The sequence below is a fragment of the Priapulus caudatus genome, unplaced genomic scaffold, assembly GCF_000485595.1.
Source record: "Priapulus caudatus unplaced genomic scaffold, Priapulus_caudatus-5.0.1 Scaffold1683, whole genome shotgun sequence".
In the NCBI taxonomy this organism is placed as follows: domain Eukaryota; kingdom Metazoa; phylum Priapulida; class Priapulimorpha; order Priapulimorphida; family Priapulidae; genus Priapulus; species Priapulus caudatus.
Window position 1 is genome coordinate 11,030 of NW_014578744.1, and position 20,000 is coordinate 31,029.

At 45.6% G+C, this 20,000-nt stretch overlaps 1 protein-coding gene across 1 annotated transcript in view; it reads right to left on the reverse strand.

The window, feature by feature from the left end:
* Positions 1-20,000, reverse strand: part of LOC106817328 (transmembrane cell adhesion receptor mua-3-like) — a 28,392-nt gene that overhangs the window by 7,126 nt on the left and 1,266 nt on the right. The window contains exons 3-27 of the mRNA XM_014821988.1: positions 19,804-20,000; positions 19,149-19,276; positions 18,655-18,788; positions 17,925-18,046; positions 17,492-17,641; positions 16,985-17,054; positions 16,559-16,746; positions 16,044-16,171; positions 15,382-15,637; positions 14,846-15,007; positions 14,335-14,404; positions 13,636-13,817; positions 13,208-13,335; positions 12,372-12,630; positions 11,839-11,988; positions 11,419-11,488; positions 10,797-10,984; positions 10,173-10,300; positions 9,672-9,927; positions 9,033-9,173; positions 8,672-8,741; positions 8,114-8,310; positions 7,443-7,570; positions 7,037-7,184; positions 6,681-6,794 (exon numbers count right to left, since the gene is read on the reverse strand). The exon at positions 19,804-20,000 is cut by the window's right edge and continues 64 nt beyond it. Of these exons, the coding sequence (XP_014677474.1) occupies positions 6,681-6,794; positions 7,037-7,184; positions 7,443-7,570; positions 8,114-8,310; positions 8,672-8,741; positions 9,033-9,173; positions 9,672-9,927; positions 10,173-10,300; positions 10,797-10,984; positions 11,419-11,488; positions 11,839-11,988; positions 12,372-12,630; positions 13,208-13,335; positions 13,636-13,817; positions 14,335-14,404; positions 14,846-15,007; positions 15,382-15,637; positions 16,044-16,171; positions 16,559-16,746; positions 16,985-17,054; positions 17,492-17,641; positions 17,925-18,046; positions 18,655-18,788; positions 19,149-19,276; positions 19,804-20,000 (3,764 nt within the window). The remainder of the gene's footprint in view (positions 1-6,680; positions 6,795-7,036; positions 7,185-7,442; positions 7,571-8,113; positions 8,311-8,671; positions 8,742-9,032; positions 9,174-9,671; positions 9,928-10,172; positions 10,301-10,796; positions 10,985-11,418; positions 11,489-11,838; positions 11,989-12,371; positions 12,631-13,207; positions 13,336-13,635; positions 13,818-14,334; positions 14,405-14,845; positions 15,008-15,381; positions 15,638-16,043; positions 16,172-16,558; positions 16,747-16,984; positions 17,055-17,491; positions 17,642-17,924; positions 18,047-18,654; positions 18,789-19,148; positions 19,277-19,803) is intronic.

The window sequence follows — 20,000 nt, forward strand, 5'->3', positions numbered from 1 at the left end:
CTCGGTAGTTCCTCCGCTCCGCCTGCCTGTTCTTGGTAGCTTCTACTGCTGCTGCTGCTGTCGCTGCTGCTGCTGTCAGCTGATCTGTTGCATGCTGCGCGTTGTTGGCGTCTCCCTCGGTAGCTCTCCTCGTAGTCTCCTCTTACGCGGCGTCTCCGTCGTCGTCTCCGTAGTCTCCTCGTAACCGTATTCCCATGGGGGCCTCTAGCTGCCGTGGAACGAGCCGAACTCTGCGGCGCCTGGACGCAAGGGCGGTTGCATTCGCTCTGGCTTCTTTGCTTAACCCGCTACTGGTCTTACCTCCGTTTCATCCGTCGTCTCTGCTAGAAAATCGCACGTGTTCCGCCAACGTTTATACTATCGGCACTTATATTTAACTTAACTTATTAATCCGTATGAGCAAGCTTTATAGTTATTAGCCTTAACACTATTTATGTGCTGCATAGTCAAATATTTTGCTTGCATATAATTCTTCTAACTGCGACTGCCTGCTACTGCTACTGCTACTGCTGCCCTGTTGTTGCTGCTACTGCCCTGCTGCTGCTACGCTCATACTCTACTACTACTACTACTACACTACTACTACTACTACTACTACTACTTACTACTACTACTACTACTACTAATATTAAATAATAATAATAAGCTTCATCCATCATAGTAATAAATAAATAATAAAAAAACAACAATATATTAATCGACAATAATTATTGTTATTGCTTATTTGTACGTTCCGATATATCGAACCGTACCCAGGGTACCCTCCGATAGTACCCTGGGGGACATAGACCCACTCAGCGCTATTAGGACATGAGCTCCCTAGGGGAGATAAGCGCACACTTACCCCGGACTTTGCCAGGTTGGTGAGGTTGAGGTACTCCTCCGATAACTTGTTCTTGTAGTCGTTCTTGAACCTGAGTGGAATGGCTTCACGGCGAGTGATTCTCAGTGGAATGATGTAAACAAGAGAAGCTGCAGGGAGACAAATTACGTTTAATTAACAACTTCAGTCTCGGTAGGTAAGAGACGTTGAGTAACATTCCAGTGATGAGTAAATGCTAAGGTGGATGTTGACATTTATATCAAACCTGATATATAAAACTACATAATATCGTCATATTAATGTTGATCTACAAAAACGAACCAGCATGAAAAAGAATGAACCCAAAACATAAAACTATTCACCATTAAAGCTCTGATCCATTCCCTCCCCCCCACACCTCCTCTTATTCTGCTGATGTTCATGTTACTATTCTTTACTGTTTATTACTCATACGACGACGACGATGACGACCAGTACTACTATAATAGCTCCATCCATGGTCTATTCATGATAATAAATTACTTACACACGCATGCCTCACTGGCGTCTTTGCGGGAGTAGCCAGCTCTGCAGACGCAGTAGCGGTCGAGGCTGCCGACGGTGCCGCAAACCTCGCTCTTGAACTTGTCGCAGTCGAGTATGGACCCGCAGGCAGGTCCGATAGGCTCGTTCTTAATATCAGCCTTCTCACAGTTCCTGCCTCGCCAGCCCGTTATGCACCTGCAGCAAGATCAACCGCGATGTCAACACCGGGATGTGACACCTGGAAACTTGACAATGCTGCTCATAGGTGGCGGCGCTGCTCGGACTCATCCCTTTGTTTCGTGAGGGTGATAGTAGCTTTTAGATGTTTAAAAGTTTGATGGGGGATCTCAGGTTAATATATTACGAGAGTCAACATCGTAACTGTAATGATGGGTTAAATAATGCGCTTGGCCTTGCGTTGCTATGGCTATACGCGATTTGAACGGAAATGCACAACCACCATAACGATATCCATACTCTAGGTATAATGTATATGATTTATAATAATGTTTATAGGTATGCTCTAGCGTGACAAAGCTCTACGTGCATTATACGTCGTAGGCCTCCCGCCACGTAGTAGTGAGAGTAGGGTAAAGGTAATTTGTGGCTAGATACGCTCGTGCTCTCAAACCTACCGGCAGACTGGGTTTGATTTGGCGTCGAACAAGCACGTGCCTCTGTCATTGCAGTACTGTTCCGATGAGCAGTCTGTAAACACAGCGTAAGGGTAGACACGGTCTCAATCCACGTATTTCACATCATAATTTGTATCATACTTTATTCTATTATGTATAGTAGTAAACTCCGTTAACGCTACCCACACCCAGCGTGCGCCAACGAAAATCTTTTGGCTACGATATCACGATCGAGAGAAGGCGCAAGTGAAGGCAACTTACGACGACAGTCCCTTCCAACCGGCAGCTTGTCGTTAACTGTCTTCATGTCGAAGAACTCTGGCAGGCATTTGCACGTATACGTTCCCGGCTGGTTCTCACAGAGGGCGCTGTGGTGGCAGTCGTTGAGCGATGGGTGCGCGCATTCGTTGAAGTCTATGAGAAGCACGAGAAGAGAACGGGTCAGTGTTACAGCATTTACAACGCGTCAGTTACAATGCAGTATTTCTCAGCGCTATATATAACATATTTATTGTGATTGTCGCTCGCCATCCTCGTGAGGCAAACATTTACTATTCTAATATGTACTGCTTCTAGTGCGTAGTATGGATCTCGCGCGTGCGTGTGCGTGCGCGTGCGTGTGCGCATGGTGTGTTGGTTTGCGAATGTGTGTGTGTGCGTGTGCGTGTGCGTGTATGTATGCGTGCGTGTGCGTGTGCGTGTGCGTGTGTGTGTGTGTGTGTGTGTGTGTGTGTGTGTGTGTGTGTGTGTGTGTGTATGCGCGCGTGTGTGCGCGTGCATGTGCGTGTGTGTGTCTCTCTATGTGTGTATGCAGCCCTTACCGTTCGATAGAGCAAAGTTGACACCATCCACGTACAGGTCCGTGCCGCCCACGCTGTTGTCGGTCTTCTCTATAGACTCGCCCAGATACTTGGCGATATCGGTCACCCTTCCCCTGAAGTCCACGCCGACACCAACAGTGACGTTGAAGACGATGCCCTCGCTGCCGTAGCCAATGTCCAGCGGGCTTCCTATGCCCGTAATGTGAGCGCCGATGTACTGCGGGGCCAGTTCGGTGTTGTTGTAGGCGACGTTGATCTATAAGAATAGAAGAAGCACTTCTATAGAATCGCCTCGCACTGCAACATTCTATCTATAACCTGCTCTCTGTTTGGTAAAATATCTGACGATGGTAGGTAGGTAGGTATAGGTAAATGAGTAGGTAGGTAGCTAGGTAAGTAGGTGGGTAGGTGGGTAGGTGGTTAGGTAGGTGGGTAGAGAGGGAGAGAGGAAGCTAGATAGATAAATTGAATAAAGGTAATAGTAACTGAAGGCACAGGACGTATATGACAGCTTTATGATAAGTAAGTTAGGTTCAAAAGTTCAGAATTTTGGAAACGATTTCGAGCCTCCTCGCTCAAGCGTAACTGGTTTCAATTCCCAATCCACGTTTTCCTCTTTACTTTATTATGCGTTGCGACGTTTGAATCAGTATATGTAATGATTAGATATGTAATTGATACATTCTAAACGTGGACGGGAATTGATCACAACGGGAATGGCAGTTATCAGGTCGTTGTAAACTTACGCCGCGCTCTGCTATCGTTGTCATGACGACGTAGTCAGCAGAGTTCCTCGTGCGATATGCGGGGATGTAGTGGATGGGTATGACGTCACGACGTATGACCCTCAACAGTAGTACGTAGAGCTGAGCTCCTGGAGAGCGATGCACAGTTTATACAATACAATACGATACAATGCACAGCAATGCGATGTAATACTTATACTGTTACTGTTACTTATCTTATACTTATACTTATACTATATTACTGCTGTTCGCTACTGCTACTTATGTTAGTTCGCGCTCTCTCTATCTGTACAGCGTATACTTCTTCCTATTATCCTCATATACTCATCTAGTTATCATAATGCTATAATCATCTCTCTACTTCTCTATTATTATATATATAGCTAAAGAGATCTTATGCGGTGCGCGCACTCACACGCGCAACCTGCAGCCCACGACTTGCAACGCACACGCCACACGCACGCAGCGCACACGCCACACATCGACACGCCACGCCACACACTATTGCCCGCTACACCCGTAACCACTACTCAGATGGTGCTGACCTTCGTTTTGCCAGGCGCACGCTTCGTGGTCCCGGAGCGCTCCTGAAGTATCCAGGCTTGCAGGCGCAGTGTTGCGAACCCTCCTCGGCGCGGCACACCTCGTTATTGCTGCGACTGCACTCGCTGTCGCGGCTGCAGAGCACGACACCGGCCGGCCGAATGCTCGCTGTCACACAGCGCTCTCCCCGCCAGCCAGCCAGACAGCGACACACCTGTACGTTGTTCTCCACCCTGCACAAGCCGTGGTTGTGGCAGAACGCTGGCGTACATTCTGCGGAGTAAGATGGTGCGTGATCATCTAACGTGAAATGGTTACAGATATCTATTCTGCGTTCATGCTGGGCATGTTATGTTCGTGTGTAGCGCGCATGTTATCGAAATTTACGAGTTTATAGATGCTGAAACGTAATGCGAGATGTAATATAGTGGAATTAATGCATGTAAATATCATCTCTGACTACTGTTAATATCAACAGCCTACTTATGTGTGTAGCAAACGTTACATTTACAATGCTTTTCCCGATTCACCAGTCGATTCTCTACGTTAAATCTGATGCTTTCCCGCAGATGGAGCGGAAGATCTTCAAACACCTATGTTGAACAGCGGTTTGTAGGCCTACCTGTCGGGCTGATGTCGCAGTGCTCTCCCTCCCAAAGTCCTGTGCATTCGCATGACGGTCTCATCTGAGCGTCGAGTACACACTCGCCGTTGCCGCTGCAGAAGCTGCGGGGACAGCCTGCGAAAAGAAGCCAGAACATGTGAGAATGCAAGATGCGAACACACAACGCGCAGAGATTATACGCGAAGATTGTTGCTATTAAATACGTAGTCAATAAGTAATTCGCAGATAAATATATAAATGGAAGGATAGACAGACGGACGGATGAACAGACAGACAGACACAAGCATGCACACACACACACGCACACACACACACACACACACACACACACACACACACACACACATATGCACATACACACACACACATAACTTTTAACACGACTGACTATGCGGTGACTGGCAGCGTGAATTCACGGCGCTCTCGCTAGAGGCGCTGTACTTACAGACGCACTGCTGCGCGCGGCGACAGCAGGGGTCAGGTCGATGTACCCGGCTTGCACGTGCAGCGCGGAAGGTGCCTGGCAGGTTGCGACACACGCCGCATCCTCGTGACAGTCATGAGCAGCGGGTCGGAACACACGTCCACGTCTGTGTCAGCGGCAGAGATAATCGTATTAATAATATAACTATATAAATTATAATAAATTATAAATAGCATAGTTATTACATCGCCACGACAAAGCCCGAATATCTCATTCGAAAATCGGAGTTGCAATCTCGAATGCGAGTTTCAGATTTTGAGCATTACTATCGGATGAAATCCGCATTCCAAGTCGTCAGCCAAGGATGGAAAGTAATACATAATCATATTCGTCACAGCAGCTCTTTATTTAACAACTAAACGTTATATATAGCATACAGCGAATGAAAATAATTGGACAACAAAAGTGTTGTGTTGGTTTAAGGCAGGACGTGCTTTCCGACGCTGCTTCCGACAAACTTATTAGACTTATGATAGTACTGAATATTCACGATATTTCCGCTACCGGCCTCTTGTATATTAGGCGTGATTCTGCACGTGTCACGGGCACATATTATAAATTAATTAAGTTATTATAAACTTATTAACATTAAGTAACCGCACCCGATAGTTGAGCGTGAAGTTGAGTCTGTCGACGTACAGGTCCGTGCACCGAGGCTGTAGTTTGCGCTGACTATCGGCCTGCCACAGATGCTGCGTGACGTCGATGACAGAACCGCGGGAAGTTTGCGTGGAACTGGACGTCGGCCGGAAACACGACGACCGCCCAGAAGCACCGACGGTGCTGGTGACTGATGTCCAGGACGCGCGAAACCGATAAACGAATCGTAATCTGGTCCGAGTCGAGAGCACGATCACACTGTTGTGCGATGGTAACGTAAGGAATAGTTATAGTTACGTAGGTGTATATGTAATGTATATATACATACTAGTATATTATATATACGTATATATACATACGTATATGTATATGTATAGTAGATAGTAAGAAATGTATTATTGTTTAGACGAGAATAGTTACAAATAGTCGTGAAGATGCTGGCGGCATCTAATGGCTGACGCCGGTCACCCGCACAGTCACAGGAGACGTAGACTTACCCCCGGTCTGGGCGGTAGTCGTGAGATTGTAGTAGTCGTAGGACAACGGGTTCCTGTACTCCTGCGGAACTCTAGCGTATGACGTCACGTCGGACGAGACCTCAGAAGTATGGTGTAGATGAGAGACGCTGAAGTATAGAGGCCGCAGCTGCGGTCAGCATCGTCACAGATACAATCACGCACGGGCACAGCCTGCGCGCACATAACACACACACACGTGCGCGCACGCGCATGCATACACACACACGCACGCACGCATGCATGCACTCGCACACATATCATATCTACTCACTCCTATCGCCTTTACTATCATTAAGCATACGTGTTTTATGAAGTACACGCCGAGTGATAGCAAAACATTTATTTTCATTAAGCATTTACCGGTATATGGCAAAGTGAAGTCAAGTCGGTTGACATAGAGCTCTGTGCCTCCGACGCTGTAGTTTGTGTTGACGATAGACTGCCTCAGGGTGCTCACAAGCTGCGATGGATCGACTAGAAATACATAAATTGTACATGCATTATATGTATAATTGCATTATATATTATATTGTACGCATAATATGTAAACATTGAGCATGCTTTGCACATCTATGCCCACAGGCTGCGTTACAACGGTGAAAATCAGCAAACTGCAACTATCACGTAATACCACGATATAAACTACGTTGATTTCGAGACTATAGAACTCTATAGATCAATTCACGAGATGAGTAAACAATTAGAAGAAGTCTCACCCTTGTAGTTTCTGTCGACACCAAACAGTACCCTGAATACGATGCCGTCTCGCGGGTCTGCGTCTATGATCTCAGGGCTGGCGATGTTCAGGGTTTCGGCTCCGATATAGACAGAAGCAAGGTTGCTGGTGTCGTACGCGCTGTTCACCTTTACGTGATTCATAATAAAAAAAACGAAATTAGGTTTTGTGCTAAGTGATGGTCTATTATGCTGACCTCAGTGATATCTATCTAATAATTGTAATATATTAATTCATAATTAGCTGATATAACTTATTTAAAAATAAATAAATAAATTTAAATTTTTTAATAATTATTATTATATAAAATCATTAATTGGGTTAAATAATTGTTATATAAATAAATATAAATAAATGAGCATCTAATTTATGAGGACTCTACTCACCCCTGCGGTAGCCAGGTTTGCTAGCTCGATGGACTGCGGGGAGAGAGGGTTGGAGTGCACGGGCAGGTAGGTTATCGGCGTCTGATCCCGCCTCACCACCATCAGTAGCAGCACGTACAGCTGGGCCGCTGAAATGTTCAATTATTATTATAAATTACAATAATAATACATAATATTATTTATGTATGCAATATTAATTAATTATTTTTAATTAAAATATTATTTTAACAAAATAACTTTTAATAAAAATTAATTAATTAATTATTTTTAATTAAAATATTATTTTAACAAAATAACTTTTAATAAAAATTAATTAATTAATTATTTTTAATTAAAATATTATTTTAACAAAATAACTTTTAATAAAAATTAATTAATTAATTATTTTTAATTAAAATATTATTTTAACAAAATAACTTTTAATAAAAATTAATTAATTAAGAATTAAAATATTATATTGCAAACGACTATTGTTTAACAAATATAGCACCCGGCATAATCTAATATGAAAAGATAATAACGGAAGAAATAGCTGCGTGACGTAACAGCTTTTAGTACGTATATAAGAGAGTCAATGGGTACAAGAGGTCATGGATATACCCAATGCGTGTCATCATGTAATAGAGATGACGTAGTCGCTCGCGACCACATAACAAACATGGCGGACTCACGTTTGCACTGGGCGTCGTTAGAACGCCGCATGAAGCCGGAGCGGCAGATGCAGACGCCGCGGCCGCCGACGTTACGGCACAGTTCGTTGTTGTCGGCATCGCAGTCGCGGTCCGTGCGGCAGAAGACGGGGCCGACGCGTGGCGGCGGCGTAGTGAACGATACATCACAGCGCTCTCCCATCCAGCCGGCCTCACAGCTAGAGCAGACAAATAATCAATGTTAGTCCACAATCTTACACACGCACGTACGCGCACGCGCGCACACACACACGCGAACACACGCGCACGCACGCACGCGCTCACACACACATACGCGCACGCAAGCGCACGCATACACAGACAACACTGGTTAACAGCGATAATATTCATAGTTATATACATCGCAATAACGAAACTCGCAAAAACCAAACACACCAGCTTTCGGCCAGCGAGCATCAACAAATGATATTTTGGTGATCTCAACTCGTGAAACACAAATAAGTGTAAATAACAAAACAAATACCATCGTAACTGAGCGTAAAGTTAAAGATTTCTATCACCACAGCGGTGTAGCCATACCTGCATGCTCGGGCGCCATTAGAATTGACCTTGCATTCGCCATGACCACTGCAGAAATCTTTTGGACAGTCTGCAACAAACACGCGCGTGTACAAAACTGATTCCTTGCTAATGAGCGCATAGTATAGTGAATATGCTATACGGGGTATCGATAGCAATAAAAACTGCGAATTTTAGCTTATACAGTCTTTGACTGATATAATACTTGATTGACTATTATCTACCTGTCAGATACGCAAGACATCGACGGGCGGGTACCTTATTAAAACACAAAGCTGCCCGTTAACTTTCTACACGACTGACTATGCGGTGACTGCGAGCGTGAACTCACGGCGCTCTCGCTAGAGGGCGCTGTACTTACAGACGCATCTGCGGCCGGCGACAGCAGGGGTCAGGTCGATGTACCCGGGCTTGCACGTGCAGCGGAAGGTGCCTGGCAGGTTGCGACACACCGCATCCTCGTGACAGTCATTGAGCAGCGGGTCGGAACACTCGTCCACGTCTGTGTCAGCGGCAGAAGATAATCGTATTAATAATATAACTATATAAATTATAATAAATTATAATAGCATAGTTATTACATCGCCACGACCAAAGCCCGAATATCTCATTCGAAATCGGAGTTTGCAATCTCGAAATGCGAGTTTCAGATTTTGAGCATTACTATCGGATGAAATCCGCATTCCAAGTCGTCAGCCAAGGAGTGGAAAGTAATACATAATCATATTCGTCACAGCAGCTCTTTATTTCACAACTAAACGTTATATATAGCATACAGCGAATGAAAATAATTTGGGACAACAAAAGTGTTGTGTTCGGTTAAGGCAGGACGTGCTTTCCGACGCTGCTTCCGACAAACTTATAGACTTATGATAGTACTGAATATTCACGATATTTCCGCTACCGGGCCTCTTGTATATTATGCGTGATTCTGCACGTGTCACGCACATATTATAAATTAATTAAGTTATTATAAACTTATTAACATTAAGTAACGCACCCCGATAGTTGAGCGTGAAGTTGAGTCTGTCGACGTACAGGTCCGTGCCACCGAGGCTGTAGTTTGCGCTGACTATCGCCTGCCACAGATGCTGCGTGACGTCGATGACAGAACCCGGGAAGTTTGCGTGGAACGTGACGTCGGCCGGAAACACGACGCCGCCAGAAGCACCGACGGTGCTCGGTGGACTGATGTCCAGGACGCGCGAACCGATAAACGAATCGCTAATGCTGGTCGAGTCGAGAGCACGATTCACCTGTGCGATGGTAACGTAAGGATAGTTATAGTTACGTAGGTGTATATGTATATGTATATATACATACGTATGTATATATATATACGTATATATACATACGTATATGTATATGTATAGTAGATGTAGTAAGAAATGTATTAATGTTTAGTACGAGAATAGTTACAATATAGTCGTGAAGATGCTGGCGGCCATCTAACTGGCTTGACGCCGGTCACGCCGCACAGTCACAGGAGACGTAGACTTACCCCGGTCTGGGCGGTAGTCGTGAGATTGTAGTAGTCGTAGGACAACGGGTTCCTGTACTCCTGCCGGAACTCTAGCGGTATGACGTCACGTCGGACGACCCTCAGAAGTATGGTGTAGATGAGAGACGCTGAAGTATAGAGGGCGCAGCTGCGGTCAGCATCGTGGTCACAGACACAAGCACGCCCGGCACGGGAGGTGAGCGCACATACACACACACACACCACACACACACACACACACACACACACACACATACACACACACACACACACACACACACAACACGCACACACACACACACACAACACACACACACTCACACACACACACACACACACACACACACACACACACACACACCACACACACACACCACACACACACACAACACACACACCACACACACACACACACACGCGCGCGCGCGCGCGCGCACACATACTCGCGTACGCCGAAGCCGAAAAAAATCGGATTTATCGTCAATGTTATGTCACTTATATGAGTTATAATCAATAAATTATTATATAATATAATAATAGTAGGCTATGCAACGCCTAATAGTAATTACTATATAGAATCATAGCGCGTATATGGCAGTATTCGAGTAGCGAGCCGGCACTTACGCAGACACTGTCCGCGGGGTCCCCTCCTGCTGTAACCCGGACCACAGACGCAGACGCGCTGGTTCCTCACAACACCGCACACCTCGCGGTTACGACCCGAACACTGTGTGTTGTCGACGCACACGACACCTGCCGGTGGAATCACCACCTGGCGGGCGCAGCGCTCTCCCGTCCATCCCGGTGCACAGCTGTGTGGATAAGTGTGAAAAATACAAGCGTTAAAGAGAGCACATAAATATCTTGATGACGAACATTAAGGGAATTGTAACACGGCAACTGTACAAAAGAATTGTAAAATTAAATATTTAAGTTAAAAGACAAAGAATTAAACTAGATAAGCGGTGTTTTACATATAATAAATAAACATCGCATGCAGCCATACATATATGAACACATATACACGTAGTATAGCACATATCGTTAAAGGTTCTTGTGCAGTCTTTGCCTGTTGCAGACAGAGAAATCAGCAGCACCGACTGACACCACTTAGGATATGTACCGACAGCGCACCTCACTATTAATTTCTGTTATATATATATATATATATATATATATACAGATATTATACATTATATATAGACTACGGTGGCTATAGTATAGAGGTGTTGGAATAGTCGCTTACCTGCACGCCTGTCTACCGAAGTCGTCTATGATGCAGTCACCGCGACCGTTGCAGTAGTTCGTCGGGCAAGCTGAAAGAACGACAACATAGCTGATTAAATAAATTAATTATAAATAATAATTAAATAATTATACAGTGATATCAGTGATCAGAACCGACCATCACAACCCATCAGAGTCCATCTCCAGAACTTTTGCATAATATGGCATACATATTGAACCCACGTGGGGCAGTACAGTGGGGCTGTGCACCGTAGAGTCCATCTAGGCTTCCTCTTCTTCACACATGGCTAGAGTCGATCATAGACACATGTACTCATCATAGAGTAATCCTATCGCAGACATCAGCTCGTAGCTCTCGTCAGAATTCTGTCAGACAATGATGCGTTTTTGACGCCATCTTGTTGATGCGGTTACTTACCGACGCAGGTACGACCGCGAGGCTGGTTTCCCCTGCTGGCCAGGTCGTAGAATCCTGGTCTGCAGACACAGCCGTACGCTCCGATAGTGTTAACGCAGATGGCATCGCGGTGGCAGACATTCAAAGATGGCCGAGCGCATTCGTTGAAATCTACATTATCAGAATGAAGACGACAGTTGCAGCATGAAATTCGACATGTGCGTGTGTATGTGTGTGTGCGTGTGTGTGTGTGTGTGTGTGTGTGTGTGTGTGTGTGTGTGTGTGTGTGTGTGTGTGTGTGTCTCGTCCGAACGATGTGTGTGTGTGTGTGTGTGTGTGTGTGTGTGTGTGTGTGTGTGTGTGTGCATGCGTGTTTGTGTGTGTGCGTGTGTATGCGTTAATTCTAACACCCAACTATAACCCTAGCCCTAACCCTAATCCAACTCTAACCCTAGCTTTAACCCTAACACTATCCCTATTCCGAACTTTAACTCTGACACTAACCCTAACTCTAGCACTCACTAACTACACTAACTCGACTCGCCGACACCCACCTGTCAGATTGATTCCGAACGTCAGAGGATCGACGTATAGATCCGTGCTGCCGACGCTGTAGTTCGTAAACACCAGCGACTTGACGAACTCGTTCGTGAACGTCTGCAGATCTCCCGGGTAGCTGGGATCAACGCCGACCGTTGCGTTGAGGACGACGCCGCCGCTACCGGCGTTCACCGTCACAGGGTCGACAAGCTTGTTCACGCTCGAGCCGACATAGTACGGACCGACGTTGGTGCTTTTGAATGCTTGGTCAATCTGGGGAGATAGGTTAGTGTAAAATAGCCATCTAATATACTTCTGAATGCTTGATTAACCTAGAAACACATGTTAGTGTTAAATAGCTGCCTAATATACTTCCAAATGCCTTAGCAACCTAGAGAAACATGTTAATGCAAAATAACAGCCTAATATACTTCCAAATGATTGATTAACCTAGAGAGATGTGTTAGCGTCAAATAGCTGCCTAATATACTTCCAATCGATTAATCAATATAGTGAGATATGTTAGTGTCAAATAAGCATCTAACATGTTTCTAAATGCTTTATCACCCTAATAATATATGCGAGTGATAAATGACATATATCCACTTAAAACAAGTGGAAGAACGAGCAGACGTCATGCTCTCTGAACAACCCGATTAGTAACAACGTGACAAATTACCCATTTCAAATATTTTACCCATTTCAAATATTTTACCCATTTCAAATATTTTACCCATTTGTTAATAGCATCCGTGGTTCTACTGGCTAGATAATAGATAATTTTTCAGCTAGGTTGGTGGAGGAGCAGTAATGGAAATGCTATGGGCATGAGAGTAAACGTGATACATACCCCGACCTGACCGGTGGTGGCGAGGTAGTAGAAGTCGTAGGTGGACACATTGGCCAGCACCGGTCGGTAAGTGATTGGTACGACGTCTTTCCTCACCACCTTCAGCATGATGACGTATACCATCGATGCTGTAAACGCGATGCAGACACACATTCATTCACGGCGTTCAAAACACGTTTGATATAACAGTGTAACGTATCATCGTGTAACTTAATAACACATCATGTAACTATCAGGAGTCTATCAATAGTCTATTGATATAGACTCCTGTAACTATGTATATTTCGATTTATCAGATCTATTTTACTTGTTGCATACACGGAGGAAAACACGATGACAAACGTTATAGAACATGATTACGATCAATGCACTGTCCAAGCTCTGTGCAGAGGATGAGATACAACTGGACGGTTTCCATGGTTACTTACGTCTACAGCGTCCGCGATTGTTTTGCCGGAAGTAGGAAGGTGCGCAGACGCACGTCGGGAATCCTCGGACCTCACCACACACCTCGTTGTTGTCGGCGTCGCAGCTGCCACCGTTACCACAGGGCGGTGGCCGGGGGACGATCCTGAGATTGCACATAGAACCCTGCCAGCCCTGGTCACAGCTGAAAACAGACGCGTGAAATGTTGATGCCAGTGGATTACACCAGATGCAGTCACGCGGTGCAGAGACACGATATGACATTTGGGTGCTCTCAGGCACTCTCAGCCTGGAATTTACAGGTGCTCCAAGTAAATGTCATTGTACGTGCACAAACCATTGATCCATGTGTGCGCGCGCTAAGAGTTGTTAAATGTGGCAACAGGTGCTGTGTATTGGCCGTCAGAGCCTGTTCAGGCTCCAGCAATCATCGGTGGGCGGAATTCTGGGGCAAACTCAAAGTGCCGTAGATCTCTTAAATGCCAGATTGTGTTCCTTTAACGTCATCACGATGTTGCGGATAAGATTGCCGATATACAGCGTTGCCTTATTAGACTCGCATAACGCTCAATCTATGATACTGCGTGATCACCACGCGAGTAAAGAATAATAAAGGGGCATATCGCGCAGAGATTCATCTACTTACATCTATGTAGGTTTGACAAACCGCGGTGTGACACTGTGTGCGCGCGCATACTCACCTGCAGTAGGGCTCTCCTTGAGCGCTGATGCGGCAGGTTCCGTGGTCGCTACACAGATCGGCGGGACACTCTGCAATGATGACACGCGGCAGTTAGTCACACGGTGAACAAGCAGAAATGTGTCGACCATGTGAATTAGAGAACACCACTAGTTGTGAGTATTATCAGCTGAACATAGTGTAAAGGAAAAGTGTGACAGCTCAGCTAGAATATTTACGTAGAACGGAGACAGCCTCTCACGCCCGCAGTAAAAGACAGTTATGAATTCGTTATGAATTCGTTTTTAAGTCGTTGTGGAATCCAACGACAATATATAGCGTAAACTGTGTGTACTGAACAACAATCGCACGAGACTGCATCGCGTGATGAAACACAGATCAGTGACTTACTAACAGCAAGCGTGCTAATTTATCATATGCAGAGACCGTGATGTATATCGGATACCCGCGGGGCACTTCCCGTATTATATATCTAGATCTGTTATATATCTATACGCTATATTAAATGTCACCTTTGCAGACGCGACCAACCGGCAGCGGCCGCTCCTGTCTCTGAGACACATCGAAGAAGCCTCTGTTGGCCTGGCACACGCAGGTGTAAGATCCCTCCAGGTTGATGCAGTCCGCATGGCGATCGCAGTCGTTAAGCAGTGGGTCCGCGCATTCGTTTACATCTGTGCGAAACCGTAATGTTAGATATTATACATAATTATCACCGTAGTCTTAACGTCACTGTGCTTTTGTGTCCTCCCTATCTTCCACCCCTCTCCATCTCTCACTCTCTTTCTCTCTCTCTCTCTCTCTCTCTCTCGCGCTCTCTCTCTCTCTCGTGCTCTCTCTTTCAGTTACTTGATATAATACATATATATATATATTTATTTATCTCAGGAATATATTATATTCAAATACATATCAGGCAAAACTTTACGAGAGGATGAGCGCTCTATAGATAGATCTGCACATCTTGCATCAATCAGAAAATCGATCGCGCCCTCACGAACGATCACAGCGGTCAATCAATAGTAATCGCTAGTCGCAGCAAGCATACCAAAGTATTGGATCTTGAAGAGTGGGTTGACGAACAGATCTGTGCCGCCTACGCTGTAGTTTGTGGATATGATCGACCTGACGAGGGCCTGAGCAACGTTCACGGCGCCGTCTTCGTACGCGCCGTCGACGCCCACAGTGATGTTCAACACGACACCAGTGGGCGCCACGTTGATGGTGGCGGGGTCGATAAGGCTGGTTACACTAGAGCCGATATAGTCAGGCTGTACGCTGCTGGCTTCAAACGCGCTGTTCAGCTAGAGAGAAAAAATAATGCGGAGTTAAAATAAAGAAACAAACTTTAGGAGAAGAAAAGAGGAATTAATACACAGACACAAGGTGTTACCGAGCACGCTACAACAGATTGTAGATTAATTGTGGTAAAGTATGCCATGTCCATAATTATCATAAACATTAGAAATCGTTGCTACGCTCGTGCATTAAATTCGCATTCCTACTTTCTTGCCGCCCTCTATTCGACCTTTCAATGAAACCGATTAAATAGGACGATGCGTCTTTCGCCATATCATAAATGATTAGCAATTAATAATTATAATTATAATTATAATTATAATTAGTAATTAATAAATAATTAGTAGATTTCGTGCGAGACGTCTTAAGCATTACTGTCCCACTTAATAGGATTTCCGAGGTCTGACTTACCCCGGTCTCTGCTCTCCTGGACAGCTCGATGAAGTCGTATGAGCTGTGGTCGCTGTAGATGGGCCTGTAGTTGAGCGGTGTTAAGTCTCTACGTACGATCCTCAGCAGTATCACGTACATCTTCGACACTATAGCGCGAGAAACGACGTCGACGACATTATTATCGACATTACTATATGACATCACGGAATTATTCAGATTGGCCAATACAATGTTCTAATTCGGCAAATGTATAGACGATAAGCAGCAAAATTTAAGTAGATGATTGAATGTAACAACATTAAAACACATCTGCAAAGAAGGCATATAGTAAACGAGATTATGCCAAATGCAAGGATGAGAATTGCCATATGGGAAAGGAGCAATGGGAGCAGTTACCCTCATGAGAAATGTAGATACAATCAATGGTAAATGGCGGTCACCTTCACAGAAGAGAGCACGCACGTGGCCCCCCCTCCCCCAACAAGAAAAAATAAGTTAAGCTACGCTCCTGCTATTGCTACTGATTGACGTACGTTGACAAGCCGTGCCCGGCTCCTTTCGGAAGTATCCAGCCCGGCAGAGGCAGATGGTGGCGCCACCTACAAAGCCACATATTTCGTTGTTGGCGACATTGCAGTCTCTCGCGTTTCTGCAGGCAGTAATCGTCGTCGGTGGCGCCTCTCTGATATCGCAGCGCGGACCAGTCCAACCGGCGAAACAACTGTAATACAAATTATTTCCATCACTTTCATTACTCAAATAGTATGTATCAACCATTCTATAGTGCTACGCCTGAGAAAAACACATTAAGAATTATTACCTCTCAATCTTATTCATACAGTAATGTGTATAAAGTAATAAAGAGTTTGGATAATATAACCCGAGGGAGAGCAGGTGTTTTACACTATTATTTATTAGTGCGGGCCTAGAGGTAAAGGTGAAGAGTTTTGCTACCATACCTGCAGAATCGACGTCCGTTAGTGTTCACTTGACAGTCGCCGTTGTTACTGCACTGACTAGCGAGACAATCTGTCACAATCAACAAGTGCCGATATTAAATTAACCCGTTCTGGCGTATAATTGACACACGTAAATACGTACGTGCCCATGGGTGCGTGCATTCGTACGTGCGTGCGTGCGTGCGTGCGTCCGTGTATGTGTATGTCTGTATTTATACGTGTATGTATCTCTTTCTGCAATGACTAACTATCCAATATGCTGTGTCTGCTTATATATAAAATTATTAAAGGGACAAGAGCTGACATTTAGGTGCTCTCGGGCACTCTCCGCTCGGGCTGGAACTCCGCCCAACTCATAGGGCTTGCTCACGCAGGCTAGTTTAGCGGTTAGCTCACCATAGCTGTCGCTATAATTGGGGGCCGCCCTATAGTTTTTGTCCAACACGCACTCACACATACATACATGCACATACACACCTAAATATCTATTGTAGCAGTGTCACTTACCGTAGCACACCCTGCCGGGGGCCGTGGTCAGTTCAGGGGAGGCGTCGAAGAAGCCTGGGCGACACACGCAGCTGTAGCCACCATGTGAGTTGACGCAGACGGCGTTGGCGCTGCAGTCGTTCAGCTCGCTGCGGGCGCACTCGTTGTAATCTGCAGAGAGAAACACGGAGAACCGTGATTGGCTGAACTGGTGAAACACTGCGTGGCAATTGGCTAAGCTAGTGAAACACGGAGCGGTGATTGGCTGAGCTGATGAAACACGGCGTGGCAATTGGCTAAGCTGGAAAAATACTGATCTGTGATTGCCTGAGCTGAAACACATGACGGCTGGCCTCGCAACATCACATGGGGAAAGTGAGCGATGCACCTAGCTTAACTTGAAGGAATTTATGTCACATAGGCTACTAGAGCCGCCGTATAGTGGCTTGCCTACCTGTGTAGTTGACAACGAATACAGGGTTGACAAACAGATCGGTTCCACCGAGGCTGTAGTTCGTAGATATGATGGAATTGACCAACTCCCGCGCAATATCGATTCCACTTCCAGCATACGCTCTGAACAACAGACACACAGATAAGCAATTAATCGATAGACAAGATAAAATATGAAACCAACCAGACCGTGTGTATACTATGAAGATTACGGTTAGAAACATGGCGTTTACAACTTCACAAATATTAGCGCTATGAAAACTGGACAACTTAAAAGTAACGGTCTGACAACGACAATGGGCATTCACGTAGGCAAAATATTTTAGCTCTTTAGTCTTTTTCTTCCTCGTTGGATTTCAATGCAGAGAATGCGAAGAAGAAGATAAGGAGCAAACGAGGAGAACATGACAGGAGCCGGTGAGAGGAAGAAGGACGCGAGGGCGACAGAGAATTAGATGGAGGAATGGAGTGGAGGCGGAGATGAGAAGGTTTGGAGTAACGGAGGACGATGCGGCCGATCGAAGGAGGTGGAGAAGTATCGTCAACAAGGAGCGTCAACCGCGAGAAACTAGGACCAAGAAGTAGAAACAGAGAATGCAATTAATGAGGAATATTTCTTCCCATCGCGAAATAAAAGGCGTTGTCGGTTGCATAACAGGACGGACTACGCAGGAGACGGTATAGTATGACCGATGCAGATATCGATGATAATCTCAGTAGGTTAGGCCTACCTGTCTGCGGCAACAGTGATGTTATAGACGATTCCCTGGTCGCCAGCGCTGATTGCAGTCGGGTCTACGATGGTGTTGATCTCAGAACCAACGTAATACTCGCGTATAGGCGTGATGTCTAGTGCATTTTCAACCTTTAGAAGACAGTAGAAAATTGCGAATTTAGTCGTCGATAGATTCACGTATACTTCACATCGGTTTACATTTATAAAATGAAATAGGTCATTAATCAATTTATTGATCCATCGATCGATTAATTAATTAATAGTGTAACAGTCATTATTACTCATTCTCGTGATAATGTGTTTGCTTGACCCGGTCAGTATAGGTGACGGCAAAAAAACGCTGCCAATTATCCTCGAAACAATTGCTGTTCTCAATGTGCAGTGGTCCACTTATAATACTCTCTGCTGTTGTAACGCGTGTTAAAATGTGAAGCGAATCGAATCTAACGGAAGACAGAGACGCCTAACTCGGGATATAAATATACTCACTCCAATGTGGGCTGTAGTAGTGAGGTCGACGTACTCGAACGATGTGACGTCGTTCAGAACTGGTGTATAGTTGATGGGTTCCACGTCTCTACGGACGATTCTCAGTAGCAACACGTAGATCATTGAAGCTGTCGTAATGAGCGTACAATATTATGCATCTATTGGATACATATTCGTACATACAAAATTGTAAACAAATATGCTATGCGTGTTCACGCGCGCGCTCACATAGATAATACACACACGCGTGCGCACATGCACCACGCGCACTCTCTCTCTCTCACACACACACACACACAAACACGGACACATACACGCACCACAAACACACACAAACACACCCACACGACACAACACACGACACACACACGACCACACACCACACACACACACACACACAACACACACAACCACACACACACACCACACACACCGGACACCACACCACGCGCACACTCACAACATAACACCACACACACTCACACACACACACACACACACACACACACACACTGCGCGCGCGTGTGGACGTGCGTATAATTATGCGCATGCACATGCGCCAATGAAACAGCTGAAATACGCGCGTCAACCTGACGCGACCAGTTTACGTCACGATGACGTCACATCCACCCATTCTCCGCGCCCGCAAACCTACCTCTGCAGGTGTCCTTCGCATCGCGCCTGTAGTATCCGTGCCTGCACGCGCAGACCCTGATGCCGGTGGCACTCCTCCTGCACTGCTCGTCCGGGCCGCAGTCACGCGCGCTCACGCACCGGGCGGGTTGTGGGGGGCGGACGATGGGTGGCCGGTCGGCACACAGTCGGCCCGTCCAGCCACGGAAGCACGAGCAG